General features: G+C 35.1%; 1 protein-coding gene across 1 annotated transcript in view; it reads right to left on the minus strand.

Annotated features, from left to right (window-relative positions):
• CFAP54 (cilia and flagella associated protein 54) overlaps positions 1 to 23,832 on the minus strand; it is a 107,203-nt gene that overhangs the window by 75,803 nt on the left and 7,568 nt on the right. The window contains exons 3-20 of the mRNA XM_048302155.1: positions 22,188 to 22,334; positions 20,261 to 20,432; positions 18,142 to 18,200; positions 16,671 to 16,814; positions 16,137 to 16,250; positions 15,940 to 16,035; positions 15,213 to 15,411; positions 14,056 to 14,130; positions 13,046 to 13,158; positions 12,767 to 12,935; positions 12,051 to 12,136; positions 9,957 to 10,091; positions 8,786 to 8,933; positions 6,947 to 7,002; positions 5,857 to 5,985; positions 4,448 to 4,595; positions 3,546 to 3,623; positions 3,341 to 3,462 (exon numbers count right to left, since the gene is read on the minus strand). Of these exons, the coding sequence (XP_048158112.1) occupies positions 3,341 to 3,462; positions 3,546 to 3,623; positions 4,448 to 4,595; positions 5,857 to 5,985; positions 6,947 to 7,002; positions 8,786 to 8,933; positions 9,957 to 10,091; positions 12,051 to 12,136; positions 12,767 to 12,935; positions 13,046 to 13,158; positions 14,056 to 14,130; positions 15,213 to 15,411; positions 15,940 to 16,035; positions 16,137 to 16,250; positions 16,671 to 16,814; positions 18,142 to 18,200; positions 20,261 to 20,432; positions 22,188 to 22,334 (2,190 nt within the window). The remainder of the gene's footprint in view (positions 1 to 3,340; positions 3,463 to 3,545; positions 3,624 to 4,447; positions 4,596 to 5,856; positions 5,986 to 6,946; positions 7,003 to 8,785; positions 8,934 to 9,956; positions 10,092 to 12,050; positions 12,137 to 12,766; positions 12,936 to 13,045; positions 13,159 to 14,055; positions 14,131 to 15,212; positions 15,412 to 15,939; positions 16,036 to 16,136; positions 16,251 to 16,670; positions 16,815 to 18,141; positions 18,201 to 20,260; positions 20,433 to 22,187; positions 22,335 to 23,832) is intronic.

Raw genomic sequence — 23,832 nt, forward strand, 5'->3', positions numbered from 1 at the left:
TCATTGTCAGTTCAAGAGAAATTTAACTTGGAAATCTAATATTAAGAACTTAGTACTTCTGCATCTTGACTTGTGGCAGCTGTTCAGTGCATACCAAAGCCAAAAAGGCCAACTCCCAGAGATGAACCAGGATTACATTTTTTGTAGAGACAAGAAATGATATATTCCTAGAACTAGAAATTTTATTTGAAGCCTTTTAGTACCCTGCACTGGACTATGGATTTAGGCTGAGCTGAGTCTGGAAGACAAACTGAAAAAACCCTCCAAGATATTGGCAAATCAGTGACAGTCCTAAAATCTTGCACCTTAACAGTTCCTTGTTTCTGTCCTCATACATTTAGAAGACTACACCACAGCAGGTCAGATCACAGCTTGAGTAAGCCTGGAAGCTCATGTTCAAAAATTATTAAAAGATTACAGATTTATGGTCAAATGAGTGAAACAGAGAGCTAAGATTTAATAGAGCCTTTTGCTTAGCTAATCATTTTCACAGCCCTACCACTCCTCCCCACTGTCTCCCCCTTTAGATTAGGGTTGCATCCACCCTAATGGGACACATTAAAGGAAGGATATAAGATAAAGAACAAGATACAGAGTGACTCTTTCCATCACACAACCATTCAACTTTTGCAATCAGTAGTTTGAAGCTTCATTGCTTCCTTTAAAAATACACTCCTTCATGATAAGCTGTCCTATGATACAATTTTTAATTAAAAGAATCATGGACTCATTCTTGTCTGAGGACATATTTCTGATTAATGCAAGGGCAGAAATGCTCCCAGGTCGAGTAAAGATAGTGTTGTGACTGAGTGGTACTGCATGACCTGTACTTCAGTAATTGTAGAACTTGGAAGATAATAAATGCGGCAGTGTTGCAAGATGAACAAGAGTAATTATAGGAGAAAGGTTCACGAAGGATGTCTGCACTGTCAGGCTCTCTTGAAAGCTGTTTATTGCATAGGCGAAGTTACAGCATTTCAGGGAGTGGGTATCCAGAGCCAGCCCTACAGCTGCCAGCTCCAGCTGTAGGCACACCTGAAGCCGCTTTCTGTTCAAGTTACAAAGCATTCTATACTTTTCTTTGCAGAGTATCTTAATACATAACAACCAATAAGCACCATACACAACACCTTTACATTTGCCTATAGCCTATCATAACTACTACCATCACCATATTATAGTCATTATTATCCAATCACAAGAGTAAGTAAGTTACAATTTAAGCTTACAGTGGAAAATTCTCAGACCTCTTTTCTTCTTCCTACATCAACATTTCTTGTTTGCCTGCGATATCTCTCTTTCTGGTAAAGACATGTTTTCTATTTACTTATGCTCTTCTTGAGACTTATTTACTTGGTGAAAAACGTGTCTTTGTTTGTAGTCACATACCTTTGTCCTATTCATAAAAATCTCCTTCCAACTCATCTCCAACCTTTGCCTTCTCAGTTACTCAGCGATCAGTGTTTCAGCAAAACATCTTTTACTCTATATCAAAACTTGCTTTCATTTCTATCTCATCCTCAGTTTCTACATTCAGAGATCTTTCTGCCAAGCCTACATACCTGTAAAACTTTCTTACCAAACTTTCATCCTCTCCAACAAGTAATCTTACAGCTGAAGAAGCCAAATGTCACCATAAAAACCCCAAATGCTTGACCTGAAATAAAACACGTTATCCCTGCCTCTGTTGTCACAGACTAGCACCATGGTATTAACTTAATCGCATTAATTCAATTTTACAACTGGCCAATGAGAACTACCAGTGTATCCAATTCTGTAAAGACTTACATGTCCAACTAGACATATAGGAAAGGAAGGAAGAATTAAACAGCTGTGAAAGAAATAATAAAAATGGAAGGCTGCACAATGTTCATTAAGCAGTTTGAGATAATTGAGTATACACATATATTCAAAAGATTCCATACCTACTCAGTTGTTTACTGCATAAGAAATGCTTATTTGTATGCATCTCAAAATAAAATAAACTGCTTCAAATTTTGCTACACAACAAGAACAGATTTGTAGCATATTGTGCTGATTACAGTAGAAAAGACCAGAAGATGCAAGTAATTCTATATAGAACTCTACAATAAAAAAAGCAAAAGCATTAAAATAAAAGCATGGATTTGCTGTTTATTAAGTGAGCACCATTCACCTCAAGCAGGAAAATTATTGAGCATATAATTAAATATTTCATCATAAAACAAATATCAAAAGAGCTCATCCTACGTCTGTCAAACAAAGTGAATTCTGATATTTTCTGGCAACTAGCTGCAGATATATTATATTTTTTTAACTACATCTTTCTTGGTGAAAAGTGCACAGAAGCAAAATGTAGTGAAGGTCAGTGTAAGAGCTTAGTAAATGTTTCTTTGGGATAACCACACATTTCTTGGTAACTTCTTGTAAGTCTTCATTGGTGACTACAGTTCCAAATTTCATACCATATCCCAACATCTGATATATTTATGATATTCATAAATAACATATATTTTACAAATATATGAGAGAGATTTTTAATGTATGACTTTTCGGATCCAGTTTTTGCATTCTTCTGATGTAATAAATGTATGTATTAATTATCATGCTTCCAAATTTGTGGTACTTAAAAGAAAAACACTTTCTAGTAACTTCTTGTTTAAAATACTCCTTTATATATTATATAGTGAAAATTGCAGATTCTGTTATCTGTTGTACAGGCTATAAAAAAATTTAAACCCTGTTAAAATTTTTATTATTCAAAAATTTTCAGCAGGCAATTTTCATGGACAGATGCTGGCACAAAGGTCAGTGGAAATACTCTCATTGATTTCAAGAGACTGAAATGAGCCCAGGAAGAATCTACTTCTAGCACCAAAAAATTACAAAATCCCAGTATCTAAACTGTTTATTCAGAAAGAATAAAATAAATTCCATGTTATCATCACCAGCCAAAGTATTTTAAGAAAACTTAGAGATCTTGGAAGAAGAACAATGTTGAAGATTACAATAAGGAAACCTGAATGACATTTTGGCAAGGTATAGGTTCATAACTGCAAAGTCTAGGTGATTAAGTGTAGAAGGAAAGATCTTATCTTCTCTCAGGTTTCCTGCAGTTTTCATGTATGCACAAAATTTGGGGATATGCTCCTTCCTTGTTTTAAGGTCACTTTATTCTTTCATCATAATGAAATTTCTCAGGAAAAAAATTGACAATAGAAGTTAAAAACACACAATGACCCTCAAGTTCCTTCCATTTTTCTTGTTTTTATAAGAACTAGTATTCCCTGTCTTAATTACACAGAAGACAAAAAACTGTGCTAATGACAAAGAATTTCTATCATAAGATTTTTCTTATTACCTCCAGTAGCTGCCTTTGGGAAGTAGCAGTTAACTCTTCAGGGAACTTCTGTGCAGCCTTTTGCATCAAAAAGATTGCTCTGGATAGCTTATTCCTTTTAATTTTTTTCATTATAAGTTCTTCTATAAAACAGATATTTTAAGACATTTGTAAAACAGTGACAATAATTTATAATACTTCTAAAATCTTAATTAATAAGCCTTACCTGATAAATATTGGAAAGCTCCAATATTCTTCTCCTGAAATTTACTAAACTTAAGACTTCTGTCAACAACTTGAGCACCTGTGTAGAAAGGAAATACTGAGTTATTTTGATAGTGCTATTGCAAAAAAAATTGAGTGAGAGAGGTTAATATGTAGTTTTACAGTAAAGCTGTGCTCCATCTCACGTTCTTTTATTTGGTTCAAGTAGAATTTCTTGTACAGATCATGCCACAAAAATATTCCACTGTCCTGCTCTAACATCTTTAGTAGTTCAATTAACACCACAGAAAAAGAGAGGTTTTGTTTGATCATAAGGAGCAGGGCATAGTGCAGCTCTGTAGTGTCAAACTAATACTAACTTTTAATTTAAAAAAAACAAAACAACACTAAGAATGAGAGAAAAAGCTGAGTTTTTTCAGAGGCCATTTGGCAAGAGTGGGGTATCTGCTGGCTGGAAAGATATAGAGACAACTTCACAGGAGCAGAAGTTCAAATTACCAAGAGCATGGAATAAAATATTCAAGCCATTATCTAGAGAGAAAACTAGCATTACAGAAAAAAATAAATCTGCAGAACATCCCTCAATTTTTCTTTACTATAAAAGAAATATTATAAAGGCACTGTAAAAGTTAATATTATACCTAAATGACAACAATGAACTGCCTAGGAACTATGTCTGTTAGTTGCAGCAAAATTTAACTCCCATTGGTTGAGTAGAGGTTGGAGACTAGTATCATGTAAATCTAAATTCTGCAAATTCAGAACATTATTTCCGTCTATATGTGGCGTACATCAGCTCCTCTTCAGAAAGCAGATAGTCCTTTACTCCTTAGTACTACATAATATACTAACAAAAAGACTCTAATCAAGTTATGAAGATTATTTATCTTTACTGAAACCTACCTTGTGTAATTTTAAGAAGTTTCACAGCTACTCGATGTTGGGCCTGAATGAGCTCCAAGTGTAAATCTGTTACAAAACTATTATCTGTTCCTGTTTTATCATCACCACATCTCAAAACAGAATTCAAATTCTGATCATTTGAGTCCACCTAATAAGTAGGAAGTGGCAATTAAGCAAATACAAACTTTTACTACTTAGCTTACTGCATTTTTCTTGATATTGGTATTATTTCAGTAAACTGACAAGCACTGAAATTTCTTATTTTTGTAAAATGCAGTCAACCAAGAAAGCATGGAAAGAAGGAGAGAGACCAAACAGAGAAAGCATGGATAATGGACAAAGAAAAATAGACAAAATCTGAGAATCAATAGAAAACTGGATCAATAATAAAGACAAAACTACAAAAAATGTTTTACTGTGTTACCAGTCCACAAAACAAATATCATATTGATATAGAATGATAATATTTAGAAAATCTGAACTCACATCAACAGCAAAAATTTATTTTAATGATGAACAGTTGCAAGCAATAAATATGAACAGGATTTCTGCTCTTATTCTATACATGAAATCTATACATTAGAATTATTTCAAAAGAAAATGATGAAGAAAATCTAAATGAGTTCACAGTTTACTATTGAAAGAGAAAAAATGCTATTTCAACTTTTTCTGGCTTTGGCTTTGGCAGTTAGTTTTCTTCATAGTAGCTGGTATGGAGCAGTGTTTTGGATTTGTGCCGGAAATAGTGTTTATAATGTCAGGGATGTTTTCATTACTGATGAGCAGTGCTCACACAGCATCAAGGCCTTTCCTCCTTCTCACACCACCCCACCAGAGAGGAGGTTGAGGAGGCACGAGAAGTTGGGAAGAGGCACAACCAGGGCAGCTGATCCCACTGACCAAAAGGATATTCCAGCCCATACAACATCATGGTCAGTATATAAATCTGGGGGAAGGAGGAAAGGGGTGGATGTTCGAGTGATGGCATTTGTCTTCCCAAGTCACCACTACATGTGATGGGGACTCCTGGAGTTGGCTGAACACCTGCCTGCCCATGGGAACAGGTGAATTAATTCCTTGTTTTGCTTTGCCTGTGTGCAGCTTCTGCTTTCCCTATTAAACTGTCTTTATCTCAATCCACGAGTTTTCTGGCTTTTACCTTTCCCCCAGGACACTGTGAGGGACCGGGTGAGCAGCTGTGTGGGGCTCAGTTGCCAGCTGGGGTTAAACCACAACACTAGTACACAGAAATATATTTTTTCTATTCTCTTCTTACATGGGCCAGGAAGGTGAGGTACATTTGATAGTGCTGAGATTTCTAAGTATGAAGAAAATACAAGGTATATGTCACCAAAATACAATATATTACTGATAGATTTTGTTGCAGTGTAGCTTTTTGTAAACTTTACCTTTCTAGAGCAGTTGTCAAATATCGACTTTCCATCTCGTGAAAGGGTCATTAACCGAGATGTGTTCATGTCATTAATTGCTTTTTCGAGAATTTCATAAGCAATTTGTAATTGTTCTGTAGGAGTTTTCTGAAATGAAAACCCATATAAACACGTTTTATTACATAACAGCATTAAAAACTATAATATAGACTATCAAAAGTAATGTGCTTTTCTTTTTAGCTGTTGAAGTTTAAAATTATCAGATAATCTTTACACAGGCACTACTTCCCATACTTTAATATACAAATATCAATATTTTAAATTTCAAGTAGGACTCTTTTTCCTTCAGCTCCAAAAAAAAAAACCCAACCCAATTACTCAGAGTTAGCTTACAGCAGAATGAATCTGAACTTAGAGAATTAAGTAGAAAACATAGTATTTTTCACAAGCAGTTTTTCAGTATTCCATTAAATACTACTAAGAAAACACTGTTTCTTCAGAAAACACCACCTTTAAGTAAATTGTCACTAGACTAAACCTTCTCCATGTGTGTAAGCCTTAAGACATATCACTGACAACACTCCTCAACCCTCAGGCTAATGCTTATCATTTGTCCTTAACATGCTTCAGTAAGTCATTTGATTGGACAATTCTGCAAAGTGCTGAACAAAGCAAGGACACTCAGGATGTTTTATTCTACATGATCCTTACAAAAAGAAGGAATCAAAAACACAACCCAAAATACTTTCCTAAATGAAGCAAGGACTAAAATTTCTACCATCTTAATAGAATGTGCTATTAAGCAATTTAAGGCTAGTATTACAGATTGGCATTAAAAAAAGGCATACAGTGGAAATTACTGTGCTCATGCTGTAAAAAAAGTTTCAAATACAATCTCTTCCATAAAAAAGATGGATAAAAAAGACTCAGGTAAAATTTTCAAATTTTATTTCATTTGAAAAAATATCTTTGCTTTTTTCCTCTGCAGTAGCAAGATGGTGTGAAACATTTAATCTTTGTAAAACTAATACAAAATTGTATTAAAAGCTTCAAGCAATTCTTTTTCTATACAAAATCAATGTATCAATGAAGATAAATTGGACATTACCATCAGTATTTCAGGCATATCACAGGTTTCATCTTGCAAAAGAGAGGCACTTCCTCCTTTTCAATAGGAAGAAAAGCAGAAGTGAAAATTAAATAAACCCAGAAAATGTTAGTACCATTTGATCAGCTCCACTACTAATTTTGAAGTCTGGCAATAATTCCATTCTTCAGTGTTTGACTGTGAGAGGTAATGATATTGTTTCTTGAAAAGCTTGCCAGGGCTGAGACACACAGCAATGTATGTACAGTTACACTAATACATGATATGATTATCCAATAATATTGTATTTTAAAGGTACCCTATATTTCACAGCCGCATTATATCCAAGCTAATGAAACTAGGACTCATTTTGTAGTTCCTCATATTTTTGTAGCATTCGTATCAATTCTCCCTTTTGAAATCAACTCAAATCTATTATTATCTAATTCACAGTAGATTTAGTGTTAATTTCACTTATAGAAGGATTTTTAAGTATAGGAGGTCATATTTTTATGACAGATACTATTTCATTTTAATATTTCTTGAAGTGGTATTATCACCCTTTTAAAGTTTGCTTTGATTGTTTAAATTACTTTCATTTATGAAGAATGCATCCAAACTTATGTTTTCCTCTTCAAAACAAGAGAAAGCAAGTTTTTAGTTCTTGGTTACAACCCTCTAATTTCTTTGCTGAAATAAATTATATTTTGCCCTTTCAGAGGAACAACCTTCTAGTCACTCCTTGTGCCACTTTTGCATGTTTCTTTTTGCTTGTTCACCATCTCTTCCTCTTATATGAGAAGATTTGTATTCATTCAGTATTCATTCAGTGTTTATTCAGTATTCATTCAGTAAATAGGCTCTTTTCAGCACAAGCATGTCATTGACTGTCAGCCTGTTTTGACCTATGGCTCCTATCTATTCAGCTTTTTTTCCTCCAAAAAGACATATCTAAACTGAATGAAAAAGAAGGGGTGCTACAATGAGGATTCATTTAGTCTCCCAGAGAACATTACGATTTTCATAGCACCACCAAAAACAATACCTACTCAATACCTAATAACAAATAGTAATTTCCCAAGATTTTTTTACTTCTGAAAGTGCAAAAATACTATAATTTCTTTCTGTTTCTAGACATGGTCTAAAAAGATCCTTAACACTTACTCTCTAGTTGCTGTAAAACATTTATGAGAATTATGATTCATATTCCAAAATACACAACAGGGAACTTTTAAAAGCATGTCTAAATATTCATATTTTACAGCATTAGTCAGGTTTAGGAAGGAAATGTTTAATGTGATTGTGACAGCACATCCCAATAATGTCAGCCAAGTTCAAAAACAATTGAATTACTATACAAAAATCAAGACTATGTAGAGAAGAAAACCAAACTGATGACCCAATAAATGCAAAAGCTTCAGTATGACCTCAATATTTTCCCCTTTTGTTTGGCCTGCAACTAATCAACCAGCATTTGAATGCTCCAATGAGCCACAGCATGTACTCCCTTCCGTCTAGGCCATATATTCAAAGAACATATCAGTGATCCGAGGCTACTCCAAAGGGGCTAAGAGACATGTAGAAGACATATCAGGAGAGTGAGTAATAAGAGATGTAATTCAAAATGGGGTTACTCCAGTAGAACTGGAAATGTAAGGAAAGAAATCGTAAATCCTTGGAAAAACGGGTTTCATTAGCTCCAATTACGGATTAAATTTTGTGCGAAAAACATTGTCCTACCCTTAACAATCTTTTTACAACATTTTTTGAAGATGTATGTTTGTCACTTTTCAGCTCAGAAAAGTTCCAATCTTGAAAGTCATTCTTGAAATAAGACTCTTTTTTTCTTCAAAGCTTTACCTTCTTTTTCCTTAGATTCACTTGTAGAATCAGCTACATTTTCCAGTATTGCAGCTAGACATAGTGTTATCTCTGCAAACATTACATTAGTGTCTGCTATGTTGCTCTTCTCCATTATTTCATTTATTATCCAGAGTATATGAACCCACTAAAAATGGGAGAATGAGAAAGATAAAAACTAAGACAGAGCTAAATCAAATTTTTGGAAGACATTAATATATTACAGAGGTAGACAGGGTTTTGCACTCAAAATTGTTTAAAAATATTCACAAGCATGCACACAACTCCTTTCCTGGATCTGGCTTCTTTTTTTGAATGTCACCAGACTAAGATGCTGAATTTACACTGCTCCATAGCTCCTGTTCCTTCAGACACCAGACTTTTTTTATTTTAGAATATTATTATTCCTGCATTCCTTTTGCAAGGGCTTATGAATGCTCTACAGCCATAACTTTCACACCTTGCTCTAGTGCAGTAAGCCTTCCAGTAGATTTGATTACATGCCTCTCATTTATCTCCATATCTTCCCACTTAAACTCAGAATAAAAGAGACCCAAATGCTACTGTTGTACATACAGAGGAAAATAACCATACACTACCTTCTGGGGAACCTCTGAACAGTTTTACTTTATAGGGTCACAAAAATAACTCCTCCAGAAACTGTTTGGTTAGCATCAACTGGTAGCCCAGAGAGCCCATTTCACCAAGAGCCACTCTCACAGGATAAATTCAAGGTAAGGCTGTGACTCTATCCAGTGGGCTGAACACTATTGACTCCCACCTCCCTTGTCCTCAGCTGTCAGGTTTTTGCCACTTTGCTCAACCGATCTAGGGAACTTTCTTGAAATATCAAAAAATTTATATTTTCTGCCACAACATCCCAAATTCTTATATCATGCCCAAATGTTTTCACTAATTTAGCTTCTCACCACCATGGCCCACTGGCAGAGTGAGGGTTACTTTACTGCAAAAAAACTAAGAGATATTTTGATACTGGCACACGTGAGCACAGTGTGTTCAGAGTGTATATGCAAGTCGTATTTTTGGTGAAGAAGATTTATCTGCATTTTACCATAAGAAAAGGTACTTAGACTGGATACCAGTATTTTACTGGCTTTTCTATAACAGACTGCATTCACATTAAGAGAAATATATTATAATGAAGGACTACTTGGTAAGCTTCATGTTTGTGGATATATTCTAAGCAGTCACTTCCACTCGCTTGGATTTGCTGAAGTTCCATTTTACACTTCTGCCACAAACACATTACTACATCAACAAGTATTTCTTTGTCAGGATGGACATTCTGGAAAGAAAAAACAATATAAATGTGGAAATGGGTAGGCATATAAACACACAATAACCCAGTATATAAATAGTCCCAACATTTTTCAACACAAGCCAATAAAATATGTCGCTTTCTTATAAGGGATGACAACATTTTGAAAGCTTTAGAAATACCTTTAAAAAATTATTTCTGGTAAACCACCCAAGCTTTTCTTCTCTCAACAATATAAGTGCATTTGGAGGTTTGGGGAGTTTATTTCCTTTTTTTATTGACAAGCTCTTAAAGGTAACACAGAAAATGAAATCAGTGAGCTGAAAATTACATGGGAGCAAATTAACTATGATGCTGTAATAATTAATACATTCTGGAGAAATTTTATTTTTATTACAGTATTTAAATATTTGCAGAAGAAAATCTAAATTAATAGTTTCATTTTGCTTGACAGAGTACTTCTATGGGCTGTTGGTGCATCTGAGATGATGAAGCACTGAAAAACAAACAACTAGAACAAAATTTGGAGTGAAATATCTAAGAACTGAAAGAAATGTTAAACCCTATCTGCATCTTGCAGAGACAATAATTAACAAATTCAAAACTCTCGTCAGTTAACCTCTTAATTAACACATTTTAAAAGGCAATAGAGTTCCATCTATGTGTTAAACACATTCTGAACAATGAGTAAGGATCAGTACACATCTTTATCACCATTTATAGCAGAGTTGAACTAGTATCTCAGGTGCAGTGAAACCTGATATATCCACACTACCTACATTCTCATATATGCTTGAGTTAAGATTTCAGGGATATGGATAATAAAACTGGGGGGGGGGGGGGTGGGGGGGGGGTGAAGAAAGTAAATCAAAATTACTTTTGCCACTGGTTTGGTGGCAGCAAGCTGCAAGATTGCCTCAGCTATATATCACATAACTTCACCATCAGTGAATGTTCTGTTAACCAGGGGTGAATTTGTCTTTCTTCCCTGGACAGATCAGGTATCAAGGAGATGTGCGGGGAAGTGTAGAAGAACCAGTAGAGTTTAAATCCAAGTAATTGCCTCCATACAGAGGTCACATTAAAAACTGACAAATCATGCTATCTAAAGGTATCTGTGGGGTACCTCACAGGCAAGCTATTTTGACTAAATATACTACACTAAAGCTAAAAATGTTTGTGCTCCAGTTACATGCAAATTGTGGCAATATTCAAATTATATCTAAAATAAATTTTGCAGTTAGGATATATGCCATGTTAGCAGAACAGATTTTTTCTAGGGAAACTTTTTCATTAGTCTTTTTGATCACAAACTATTTTAATGCAAGTGCTAGTAGTGGAGACAGTGTACCATAATTTTTTCCCCTCTCAGTAGCACATTAAGGGGAAACCTCAGTTTGAGCAAGTGGTTACTCTGGGAATAAACCATCGGATACATAATGGGATTAATTCCATAGTAGAGACTTCAGCACAGAGTCCCACTCTCATTGGTTTTGTTGTTGCCGCTGCTTGTTTGGGCTTTTTGCAGCGAGAATTTACCTTAAAGTGCAGACATAGTGCACTTTAAGGTAAATTTACCTTAAAGTGCAGCTATTAAAAAGGCATTATCATTTCTTAGGGTAACTGGCCCCATTTCTATAAATATTGCAGAAGTGTTTTCCACAGCTGACCCCACTTAAATCTAGCATATGTAAGGAAATTCAATCTCTGCTTGATTAGCTGATACTTGCAATCAGCCCTATGGTCTTCTAAATAGATTTAATATCTATTAAACAGTTTTAAAGTAGCCTTATTACATAGCATTTTAAAAAATGAAACTATTTGTTTTAATCACAAACTGATAACATTTCATAAGTGCATTTTTTTCACTTTTTACATTCTTGCAGTTTGTTAATCATGTAACTGATTCCTTTGATCTTCAATTATATGCATTCAGCACAGATTAAGTGATCCACTGAAAAGAAATGTGTCTAATTCTGTTATTACCTGCTCAGATGTAGAGATACAGGAAAGCACTGTCGTTGCCAAAATCACAAGATCATGAAAAGGATCTCCATGCTTTAACGATTGCTCTACATTCAACATTTATAAAAAATGGGGGAAAAAAGGAAAGGCAAGACATACCTAATTTAAAACTTAAGTTTGAAAATATCTGACTTACTAATATAAGCCAGCAGATAACAGTCTAAGAAACAGTAAATTCAGAGGGGAACAGATAATTCCAAGTTTATTCCTTTACGTGAAAAGTGAGCAATTCTATTTTTAGGAAACAGAAAGTTTTCAAGATACATTCAGGTTTTTTGATTGTCATAGAATTAAACTGCAGTTGCTCTAACAAGTTTTTCTTTCTTCTATGTAAAGAAATTTTGCATAAATTAAGTATAAGAACAGACAAAGAAAACCCTCAAAAATCTGTTTCACTTTTTTCCTGAAAACTTTTCTGAAAACATTCAATAATTTTACATCTTCAGTTATAACCTGACACAGGTTTAACACACATCATGCATTTCCCATTTAGGGAAATGGTATAAAGGCATATTTTGGCAAATGAAAACTGGAAAACATAGGTGGCATTTTCTCAATCACTACTTTGTCGTAGACTACGGCATGAACCATATTACATAGTTTTTAAATAATCAACAAAACCTCTTGCTGCAAAAATATTTGAAATTCAGACACAACTATAACTGAACAACACTCACTTCTAATTGTTTGCGTCTTTTCAGAACCTTGAGGTGTGCTGCCTTCTTTGCTACTATCGTCAATAACAGAAAAACAACATTCAAATTTTCCTGGGAATATTACAGGTTGCATCAATGTAAGAAGTTTGAGTTCTATTTCAGCTTTCTTCCATGTTGGGTCATCTTGAGCCTAATTGAGAGGAAAAAAACCATAGAAATTAGTCTTTAAAATATGTATTTTGAATACTCCCTACCATCATAGGAAAAGACTAAAGAATGTCTCAATCACATCCAGATTACCTGAAGAAAATTGTCAACAAATTCAAGAGCAGAATAAAACACGTCCCACTCTTCATAGCTGAAAGCTAATTTTACAAATTTCACAGCAGCATCTCCAGACACACCTTTTTCTCCTGCAGTGATGACAAAAATATTTTCTCTGTTTTATATATATGTATTCAGAATTTTTTTAAGTCTGATTTTATTTATTTTAAAAATTTGGGTACTGATAAATACAAAGATAAATCTCTATGTGTTTCTGAATAGTCAGCATAATCTTGAAGGATGCTTTAATAACCTTAAAAGAAACAATAGCTTTACCTTTTCACAGTAATGTCTATGCTTACATGCTGCTTTAATGATCTATCTGCAGCCATAGAATCATAAAGGTTTGAAAAGACCTCCAAGATCATCAAATCCAAACTCTTAACAAATACCACCATGCCCACTTAACCATATCACAGTGTCTTGTTACATTCAAAAGAGGCTCTACATTACTGATATTAACATACCTGTGTAGAGAATACCAAGGATCTAGTCCTTGCTGTTGCAGGAAGAGCTTAAATCTGGGATCATCCTATAATGACTCTTACCATCAGAAATTTAGTTTAAAAATTGCATAGAAACACATACAATTCTTTCAAGACAGGTAAACATCTCTCATTACTGTGTCAGAAAATGCTCATGTACGCATAGGGAGCCTATTTCCTCACTCTTGAAGTTTATCCAAACCACAGTAAGGCAGAAAATGGACTTCCTGGTCCTTGGAACTCTCAGCAAGTGTTTTAGCTAATATATTCAGCAGTGTTCTGCAGTTCTAACAATATGCCACAGTTTCTGTCATGAGCTGGAAGGGACCCCACAAGGATCACCAAAGTCCAGCTCCTGGCCCTGCACAAGAACCACTACAAGAGGACACCATTTGGCAGACTCTTTATGTATTGAACTCTTAGTAACAAGAAAATTAACTCTGCTTACTGAGCATTTGTATCACTGGGTAAAAAATGCTTTGAAATTCAAAGCTATCTTACCTGTTAGCATCAACTGCAGAAGAGTAGATGATGGATTAATTATACCAAAATGCTTGGTGCCACTGCTCTCTCCACCTTCAATACAGACAACTTGTTAAATAAATTTATAATCTATTTGACTTGTTATGTTCTATTTAGCCAGTAATCATATGAAGAAAATATCATTCTGAAGAGTACTTAGTCTTTACATATCCTTTTACTGACAAAATATCTCTATACCCAGAACTATATTCAGCCCAGAGCCCAGCAAAAGAAAACTGTGGAAGGAACCATCAAGTCCAGTGTTTTTCGCAAGTTTTTAAATCTAACTCTGAATGGATTTTTTAAAAAAAATAGAATACACCAAACACCATGGTATTTTGGCCTTGCCTGGCTTCCTGACCCCCATGCGGCTGCTCTATCACTCACACTTTGCAACAGGACAGGGAGAGACAGGGAGAGAAAATGAGATGGGAAGCTCATGGCTGGGATAATGCCAATTAAGTAAGAAAACAAAGCTGTGACTGCAAACAAAGTACAAAAGGGAATTTATTCACTATTTCCCATAGGTGGGCAGATACCCAGTCACCTTCTGGAAAGCAAGGCTTCCAGATGTGTAGCAGTTGCTTGGGAAATCCCCCCATCCTCTCCCTTGGCTACAGGTGTAGTTGCTGACCTGGATGGGTTTTGGTGTGGGTTAGCTGTCTGGTGAGTTCAGGTCAGCTGTGCCAGCTACATCCTCTCCCAGCCCCCTGCCCACCGCCAGCCTAGTGGCCTTTGGGGAGAGGAGGGTTGGAGAGACAGCCTTGAGGCTGTGCAAGAACTGCTCAGCAGTAGCGAAAACACTGGTGTGTTAACAGCATTGTTTTAGCCATATATACATGGCACAGCACAGCCTGTAAAGGCTGCTACAGAGAAAGTGAACTCCAACTTGCTTAGAAAATATATGCATGAACTACTGCAGATGTTTCCTGATTATAATAGACCATGGAGATCAACCCAGATTTTTATCTTCTCTTTTATGAAGATATGCAAGACTACCTGCTTTTAAGGTGCTACTGTTATAAATTAAATATATACCTTCAGGCACAGTCTTCTTTTTTAATACAAAAGAAAAAATAAAATGGAGGTCTGGGCTCCTCACCAACAACACCATTTTGGCTTCTTTAAGCTGTTACCTGAGAGGATTTCTAGACCTGCAGAAAAAAGCTCAGAAGTGACATCACGAATTGCAATTTCATCAGGAACAGGTGGATGAGGGGGCAATAGACTCCTGCTACTATCAGACAGTGCTTCCAGGATGGCAAGGAACTGAGCTGCAGCACCATCGAACATTTCCACCAGCAGCTGCTCGGTAGAGGTGCGAGGCCACGACAACTAAGTAAGAAAAGGTAATTTAAGCCCTGTGACATCTAAACCGACTTGCAATAAAGCAAAATTTTCTTCAAAACATTTCTCCATTAGAAAGTAAGTACACGTTCAAAACAGAAAATAACTACTGTAAAATATATTGCTGTTATTAATGTCATGCTTCAGAGGCATAGCAAAGCCTCATGCTAAGTGGGTACAGTACTTAGGAAGACTAATAATTTCATAGCAACCAGACACACTGCTGCATGGTATTTCACTTCAAAAATAATACAATAGAAACTATGAGGGAGAGTATTAAAGCCATGTAGTTTAAAGCCATGCAGATCTCTCCTGATAATTTTCTAAAGTAATAATTAGTACATCTTCCCTTCTTTCAAGCTTGTTCTGAGTTTTGTTAATAAATTCTGTTAACTATGAAATTGAAAGAATAAAGCTTTCTGCTTGAGTATAGTACCATGCATATTTTGAAGAATTATATTTTCATCACATGACAAAATAAAGGAAGAAAAGTATTATGCAAAATGTTAGACTTACATCTACTGCTTTTCTTGGGTTAAGTTTTGACTCACGTCGAGTGTTCGACTTTCTTCTGGATTCATATACTGCTCTCTTGAAAATCATCACTGACATCTGGCACAAAGAAAAAAGTAAGTCAATAACTATGTGATGTGTTCTGTTCATAGAGATTGTAACTACTCTGCCTTTTTATAATGAATCGCAGGATGTGATACCTTTAGAGTGGCCTCTCTAAAAATCTTCTGTGTCTCTGTATTTTCGAGAGAAGAACTGGTATTTTCTAATTGCCTCAATTCGTCAATTTTAATCAAACCACGGCGAGCAAATATCTGCCCAAAGAATTTTAAAAAATAAAAAAGATACTCTGTGTTCATATTCTGTATGTTGATATTTAATTTTAGAATAATACTATTCTTGAATTTATACAACTGCAAAGAGCTCCAATGAAAGCCAGATCCTGAACAATTGAAAAGGAAAGCAAAACTTTTGCAAAACACCTTTTGTATATAGGCATGGGAGCTGGCCAGTGTTTCATGCTAGAAGTCTGTGACCGTGAGTATATTACAAAGTGTTGTTGCATTTGAGTTGATTACACATTTACACGTTGAGACACATTTCCACTTTGCAGCAAAAATTTTGAATATGGACAGAACTCTAAGTACATATTATCTGATAATAAGTAGGAATATTTAAATAAATATTTCCCATTTGATTGCATCTGAAATGCCACAGAAGATAAATCAGGATACCTCTCCATGAATGCCAGCTTGACAATCAAAATAACACTGAGAAACTGCTGTATACAGGGTGGCTCTCCATGTCAAATAATGCACAGATAAGAGTGGAATGGATGATTCCATACATACACTGGCCCACAGTAAGTATTCCAGGACCTGTATTGAAGAAATCTAATTTCAAAATGAATGCATTTTAACCTACATAAATATACTTACTATTACTAAAGGACAAAGACTTACCCTCACCTGGTAGAACAAAATGAAAGGTGGGGGGGGGGGGGGGAATCACAGAAATTGTATTAATTTTTTAACATGTTTTATTGAATAAAAAGCATTCCTCCTGCATATTGTTGGGTTTTTTCTATCTTAAACTGTGGTCAAGCACTATATTTTAGCCTCCAAGCTACCTTAACCATGCCAGTTCACTATAATCTTGCCACCAGACAGAGGTCCTGCCCTTCTCTCTTATCCGCTCTTATCTTGAGACTTATGCCTCTCTTTTCTGGCAGCTCCAGTGATCAGTTTTCAACAGGATCAGCAAGCTTATTTGGGAAGCAATGGAGTCTGTCTTCTGCAGTGAAAGCCTGTGCTTACATTAATTCATACCCATGGAACCGGACTTATGGCCCCTAACTTGCAGGGCAACATAGTCATTGCAGTAATCTAATCATAACAATTAGTCCTACTCCATTGAATGAATAGTATCTGTACCTTCCTTTTCTTTGGGTCAGCTGTTCCCTGAGGTACATAAAATGTGCACAACTTTAGTCCTAAATTAAGTCAATATACAAATTTTATTTTAGTCTGGATTTCAAGAATCTGAAATACTGATGATCAATTCCTGTGTTTCCTGTAGAGAGGAAACTTGAATATGTTAAAGGAGGTGCTAAATCACTTCTGTTTTTAATAGAAGATGTTCAAAGGTAAAAAACTTTTCCTGCTCAGTGGAAGATTAATAAAACAACGCATAAGAAAATATACTGTATTAAGGCTAATTCAAATTCTGTTCAAGTTTTAGGAGAAAAGAATAAAGCTAAGAAACAAAAACTACTTTCAGAAAGAAAAAGGAGGGAGGAAAGGCCAGGTTATTTTTATCAAGTATTTACAACTAAAACCCTAGCCACCAGGTGTCAGTACATTTCCACATTTTAAGAAACAAAAGACCAATTCTTGGGACATACCTAGATGTGCAAAATAAAGCACTTGGAATCCTCTGAAACAGCCTAACATATGGCACTTCAGTGTCCAGCAAGACATTATGCTGGGCTTCATTCCACAGCTGAGGAAGGAGCAGACTCAGGAAGGCATGAGGGCTTAGAAATCAACCACTTTGAAACACAGACTTTTAATTTCCTTGTGAAAAAGTACTACTATTGACAATGTCAGTGAAATTGAAAAGTCAGGGTACAGTGTTATGCAAAACACAGGTGCATTCTCTAAACTTCTGCAAATTTTTCAACCCCTTCTATTTATTTTGCCCTACCTTAGCAGACTGACCCATCATCATCAAACGTCTGCATATGGTGTAAATATGGATAGCACCTGCAAAAAAAAACTAAAATAAATAAACAGGAAAGTTCTATAATCCTACATGAAATTTGTTATGCTAAGCAACTCAATCTTATTATTATTATCTGGGCTGTTACTTCCAGAGAAAAACAATTTAATGACTTTTCATTAAACGAATGAAAAACTAATGATTTTTCTCTAACAACTTCTAATTTAGAGAAGATGAAGCCATTAAATTCTTCTGCAATATTAGTTTCAAAAATACCTACACAGTGGAGCAGTATAATGTATGAATGAAATGTTAAGAATTTACTGTATCAAATTTTTACTAAGTAACTCATAGAAAAACAAATCTTAATTTCATCCCCAAATGCTAGGCTCTTTAAAACAAAATACTACCTCTCCTCACAGACCTTACCTTACATGATTCTTTTAGTCCATCATAACACTGTCCTGGCAGACACCACCAATACTACGTGATATTAAGTATGATAAGTGACATGAAGAAAATTGAAAGCGAGTAGAGTTTTCAAGAGCATCAAAATGACTTAGAAATAAAAACCTGTCAAAAATTTACTTGACTTAAGCAATGTCATCAAATTTTCAAAAATCAGTCCTAGAAGTATAAAAGAAAGACACTGCAATTCTGGGAGACAAAAAAAAAAAAAAAAAAGCCTATTCTTCTGTCGGTATGAATGTTCAGAAAGGGACACCTGTGGCAGCGGGAGGCATCACAATGTCAACTGTCATAGCTAGAAGGGTGTTATTATCCCAATAAGCTCGAATGGAGCAAGTATTAGGAAGATTTCTTTTTATCAGTCAAATGTGTAATGAGGCACAAAATCTATTGTCTGAAATTGCAGAAAAATGCTCAGGAACTGGGGAAAATCTGAGAAAATCCTACTTCTAATTACAGTAGATTATTGGCTAGGATTGGTACAGAGACCTGTCCCACACACAGGCAGTGGGATGTAAGAATGGCAGGTGAGTATATTTTAATTTTAATTCTTCTCAAACACACCTCAAATGTAGGGACTGAGGGCAACAGCAGTCCCGGCAAAACAAAAGGATAAGAGTTTTGACCAATCATAGCTCAGAGAAAGTGTACATTTTTCAAAATGAAATTAAGAACATATTATCTCCTCAATTTATATTGCAACAATTGCCCATGGTAATTGGTTGGTTAGAGCGTGGTGCTAATAATGCCAAATTCAATCCCTGTATGAGCCATTCAAGAATTGGACTTGATGATCCTTGCGCGTCCCTTCCACCTCAGAATAGTCTGTGATTCTGTGAAATTCATGCTCATCTGTTTACTTTTGACTAAATAACATTGCCTTTCAAAGCAAAAATATACTGTTGTTGTTCCTGAAATTAAAATCTTGATAAATTATTCTCTGTGTATATACTTTGCAGAAGTTCCATTCTTTTCTCAATTTTTTCCTAATTCAAGCATTTACAAGCAACACCCTAAAATCTTACATAGGGATTAAAATTCTTAAATGCCATACAGTATTTTTTAGAATAGTTTTATTAACAACTCCTCCCTTCAAAATACTTTCAAAAATACAAAGATGTAACAGCAGACAATAATTTTCTACTCTTAGAGCTGCAATCCGCTTTTCAAAAAAAACTAAAAAAAACCCAAAACAACAAGCAAACAAAAAAACATCAAACCAAACCAAAACCACAACAAAAAACCAACCACCAACCAAAAAAACCCCAAGACATAATGAACTCATCAAAACAAACATTTTATTGATAGAAAAATCTTGAGGGTTTTTTTTTGCTAATCAGGATTCACTCCAAAAATGTCCTTACTTTTGATTTTATTAGTATATTCTTAAGCAGTTATGATGAAAAAGCTGATGCTTTTACAACAGTCCACCTGAAAAGGCACACTGTGGAAATTTTAATTTTAAAATCCCTTCTACTTGAAAAAACAAAAAAATTACAAAAAAAAACCCCGACTGTGATTGAAGACTAACTAGAGATTTATTCATGACCCTTAGGTTGACCTCAAAGAGCATGTATAAAAGTTTCCCTTCACAGCTTTGCTTAGCAAAGAAATGGAAATGGAAAGCCTGAGATACCATTGTAGATAAGCCAACACAAATTCTCCTGAGGTAGAGCCACTTGCATAGTAAGTCGTAAGGAGGTCAAGACACTGAGACAAGTCTGCAGGGACTCTTGATTCTGAAGATTTCTGTCACTGCTGAAAACCATCTGATAAATGCAAACATTTCTTGCTTGCAAAGCATGGAACTAAAACACATAGAAATATAAATAAAGTTAATTAAAATATAAGCATATGTCTGTTCACGTCAGCAAAGTACAACAAAATGGTGGGTAGGAAAAGATTAAGCATACCAGAAAAAAAATCAGCATGACATTGAACTTTTCTACACTTCTCCATCTATATCACCAACATCTTATTTCTACTCTCATCTGTTACTTTTCTCTTCCACAGACAGATTTTTCCTTCTCTTCCTTGTAATACCTAATGTAATGTGACCTCAGTCATGCCTGGAGTACAGCATCAGCTGAACAAACAACATGTGAGAAAATGAGCTAAGTGGGACACAACCAGTCAGTACCTATCAATCTCTCAGAAGCCTTCTAACCTGATAACATTTGAAATTAAATCTTTTTTTGTAGTTAATTCACTGAAACTGGAGGTTTCTATCCCTGAAACTCCATTTCTATGATTTTCTTAGTGTTTCATTAAAAAAAAAAGGTAACTGTGGAAACATGGCCAAAAACTTTACATCTAAAGCCTTTAGATGTAATGATTTGAGACATTATCATTTTCCATTTCCAATTGTAGGGATCATTGCCAAACTAGATTCCATATCTGAAAATTTAGGGATATCTCAGTCTGTAAAGTCTAAGTTACAAAACAGGCATTTTGGTATAGACTTGCAATAACATTTGGCACTAGCATTGGTTCAAGGTCTAGGTAGACATACAGAAAACAGCATCTCTGGAACTTCAAATTTATTTACAAAACATTTTTAAAAATTCACTAACATACTCTTTGATCATATTCTTTCTAGGAAGCTAAATCATATTTTAAAAACAAAAAACATAATACAAACCAAGTATCTCTTCTATCATGACATCTGCTTCCAGCTTTTAAGCAAACAGTCTGCTTTCTTCTCTTCATTAAATGCCTATTTACACTCTAACCCTGACTCGAGGATATGAATTTGATTAGCTCAATATACAGGAGCTGCCTACCATTTCTGTTCATTGCTCTTGATCACAGAGTAACTTGCATTAGTTAATTCAAAATACCCAACAAAGTATGAAAAAGTAGAGCTTCTCAGCAAATAACTGCTTAAGGTAAAATCTAATACATTTTTTGCATTCCCCCTATATCAACTGAAATACTTTCTTCAACGTCACTCAGCTCCCTCGAGCTTAAAGCACTTAGAAAACTATTCAGCATTCTGCCCTCTTTGTTCATAGTGAGCAAATAAGCTGTGAAAAACATAACATCGCATTTTTAACTGCCATGACCTTTCATTACAAGTCGTACTTCCCACACTTATGGTACAAAATACAGGAGAACATTTTAATTGTCTTGCACTCTGCCTGGTTCTTAGATCATCCAATACAGAAATTTCCAAAATTGCAGGACATTTATCAAATTTTGCCCACATCCTGATTCTGACAGTGGATAATAGCAACTATTTCAGAGCAAAAACTGCTGTAAGCAGTTACAGAACACCGCATTCAGAGAAAACTGCTTTTTTAACACTATGTTGATGGTGGTTGGCTTCTGTCACAAAAGCATTAAGCACTTATACCCTCTTAAAAATATACACCAACTCCAGATGTTCGTATCATACATATGATCATTAAATCTCAATGCAATTTATATCAACAAACTATTAAAGATTAGTCAATGTTAATATATAATTCATATTAAGTACATTTGTGGAGGATACATTGGGCTACTTACTTTGAATCTGTAAATGTCTTTAACCAGAAAAATTTTAAAAACCCACAACCTACCGTAAGTGCTGCATTTTTGTCTCTGAAACCATTTGGGAAAAAGGCAGATTTAAAGCGATGTGCATCATCCATGACATCATCAAGGTTTACAGAAACGAACTGCTGAAGGTATCTTTCGTAGCACTGCAGAAGTGCCAACTTATACTCCTGAAAAACGGATCATATGTTCTTTTTATTGTTTGCATATTACATTTCTATTTCTATAAAACATGTTATTTTTTTATAATCTTTATATAGCAAAGTATCAATGTGAAAGAGCAACCAGAAGTAAAGCACTATAGTTTCATACAAATATCCAGCAATGCAGTGTGAACACTCAGCACATGAAAGGCTGAAATACTTGAAAAAATTACTTGTGCTTTACAAGTTTTAGTGAGTTTTGTTTACTCTAATCATAAATACGACATATCAGAGAACAATTATAAAGCAGGGTCCTGGGCTAACATAACAAACTCAAAGAGTTGCTGGAATATTCTGCGGCTTTGCAACAGTAATGACAATGATACTACACTTTAGAAAAAAGTACTCCATAATGCAGAACTTTACTAGCAATATATAGACATAATCATTTCTCTCTTCCTTGTTTCCATGTTGTCAAAGCTTTTTCCTTTTTTTTAAGCAGAGAGGAAGAGTAAGATGCACTAAAAAAGACTGAAACAAGTGAAGACTGGAATTTAAATATGGCCAAGAAATCAGCATTAATAGACCAGAAATTGCCACTGGGTCTTTAAGAGGATGTTGAGCCTCATGTCTCATTCCAAATAGAGCTCCCCAGCAGCCTGTCAAACCACTCTAAAATCATGCTGACTCTATGGTTCAGCTCTGACTCAGATCTGGAAGTGACATTTACTGAATCATCACCACCACTTCCTGCAGCAAGGATTACATTTAGGTTTCTCTACCAACTTCACTAATTCTAGAACACACACAAAATACATTCTTGAGGAAAAAGTAACTAATTTCTGCTGGTAAAAATGATCCTTTAATATCTAATCACATAGAATTCTTATTTTCTTGCACTCCCTTCTTTTTTTCAATATAAATTCCTTCCACCACAGTGACACCTTAAATTTTTAATCATCTGAGGAGTCCAGCTCACATGGCCCTATTGTCCTCTTTGCAGCCATACACAGAAACTTTGACTTTCCATGGAGAGCTATGGGCAGTCAGCCACTTATGTAATCTAATACATACACTCAGGCTGTGATAAAACTTAGAATCCAAAGCTGTGGATCAGAACACCATTACGATAGTTATTGATACATAACAAAAAGGTAAAGTCTCTCCTAACAGTTTAAAATATGTGCATATGACCAAAGATAACAGGCAGATACAGGCACACAGGGAGGCGGGGAAAAAACGAGTCAGTGCTGATCGTCTGATGACTAATGGACTAAGCAATTTCCAGATATATGACTTAATGAATTTAGGTGTGTCCTAAGAAACATGTAGTATATGTATTATAGGAAGGAATCTAAAGGCACTAAAAAAAATAGCAGGAGGACAGAAAGCTAAGCTGGTGCTTACCCACTGACTACTCATATGCAATAATTATTTTTTAAGGACTACACATCATTAAGTATTACATCATGTAAGAGCAGGTTAAAATTTAAAATACTCAATACTAGTTTTCAACGAGGAGTCA

The sequence above is a fragment of the Corvus hawaiiensis genome, chromosome 4 (assembly GCF_020740725.1).
Source record: "Corvus hawaiiensis isolate bCorHaw1 chromosome 4, bCorHaw1.pri.cur, whole genome shotgun sequence".
Lineage (NCBI taxonomy): Eukaryota > Metazoa > Chordata > Aves > Passeriformes > Corvidae > Corvus > Corvus hawaiiensis.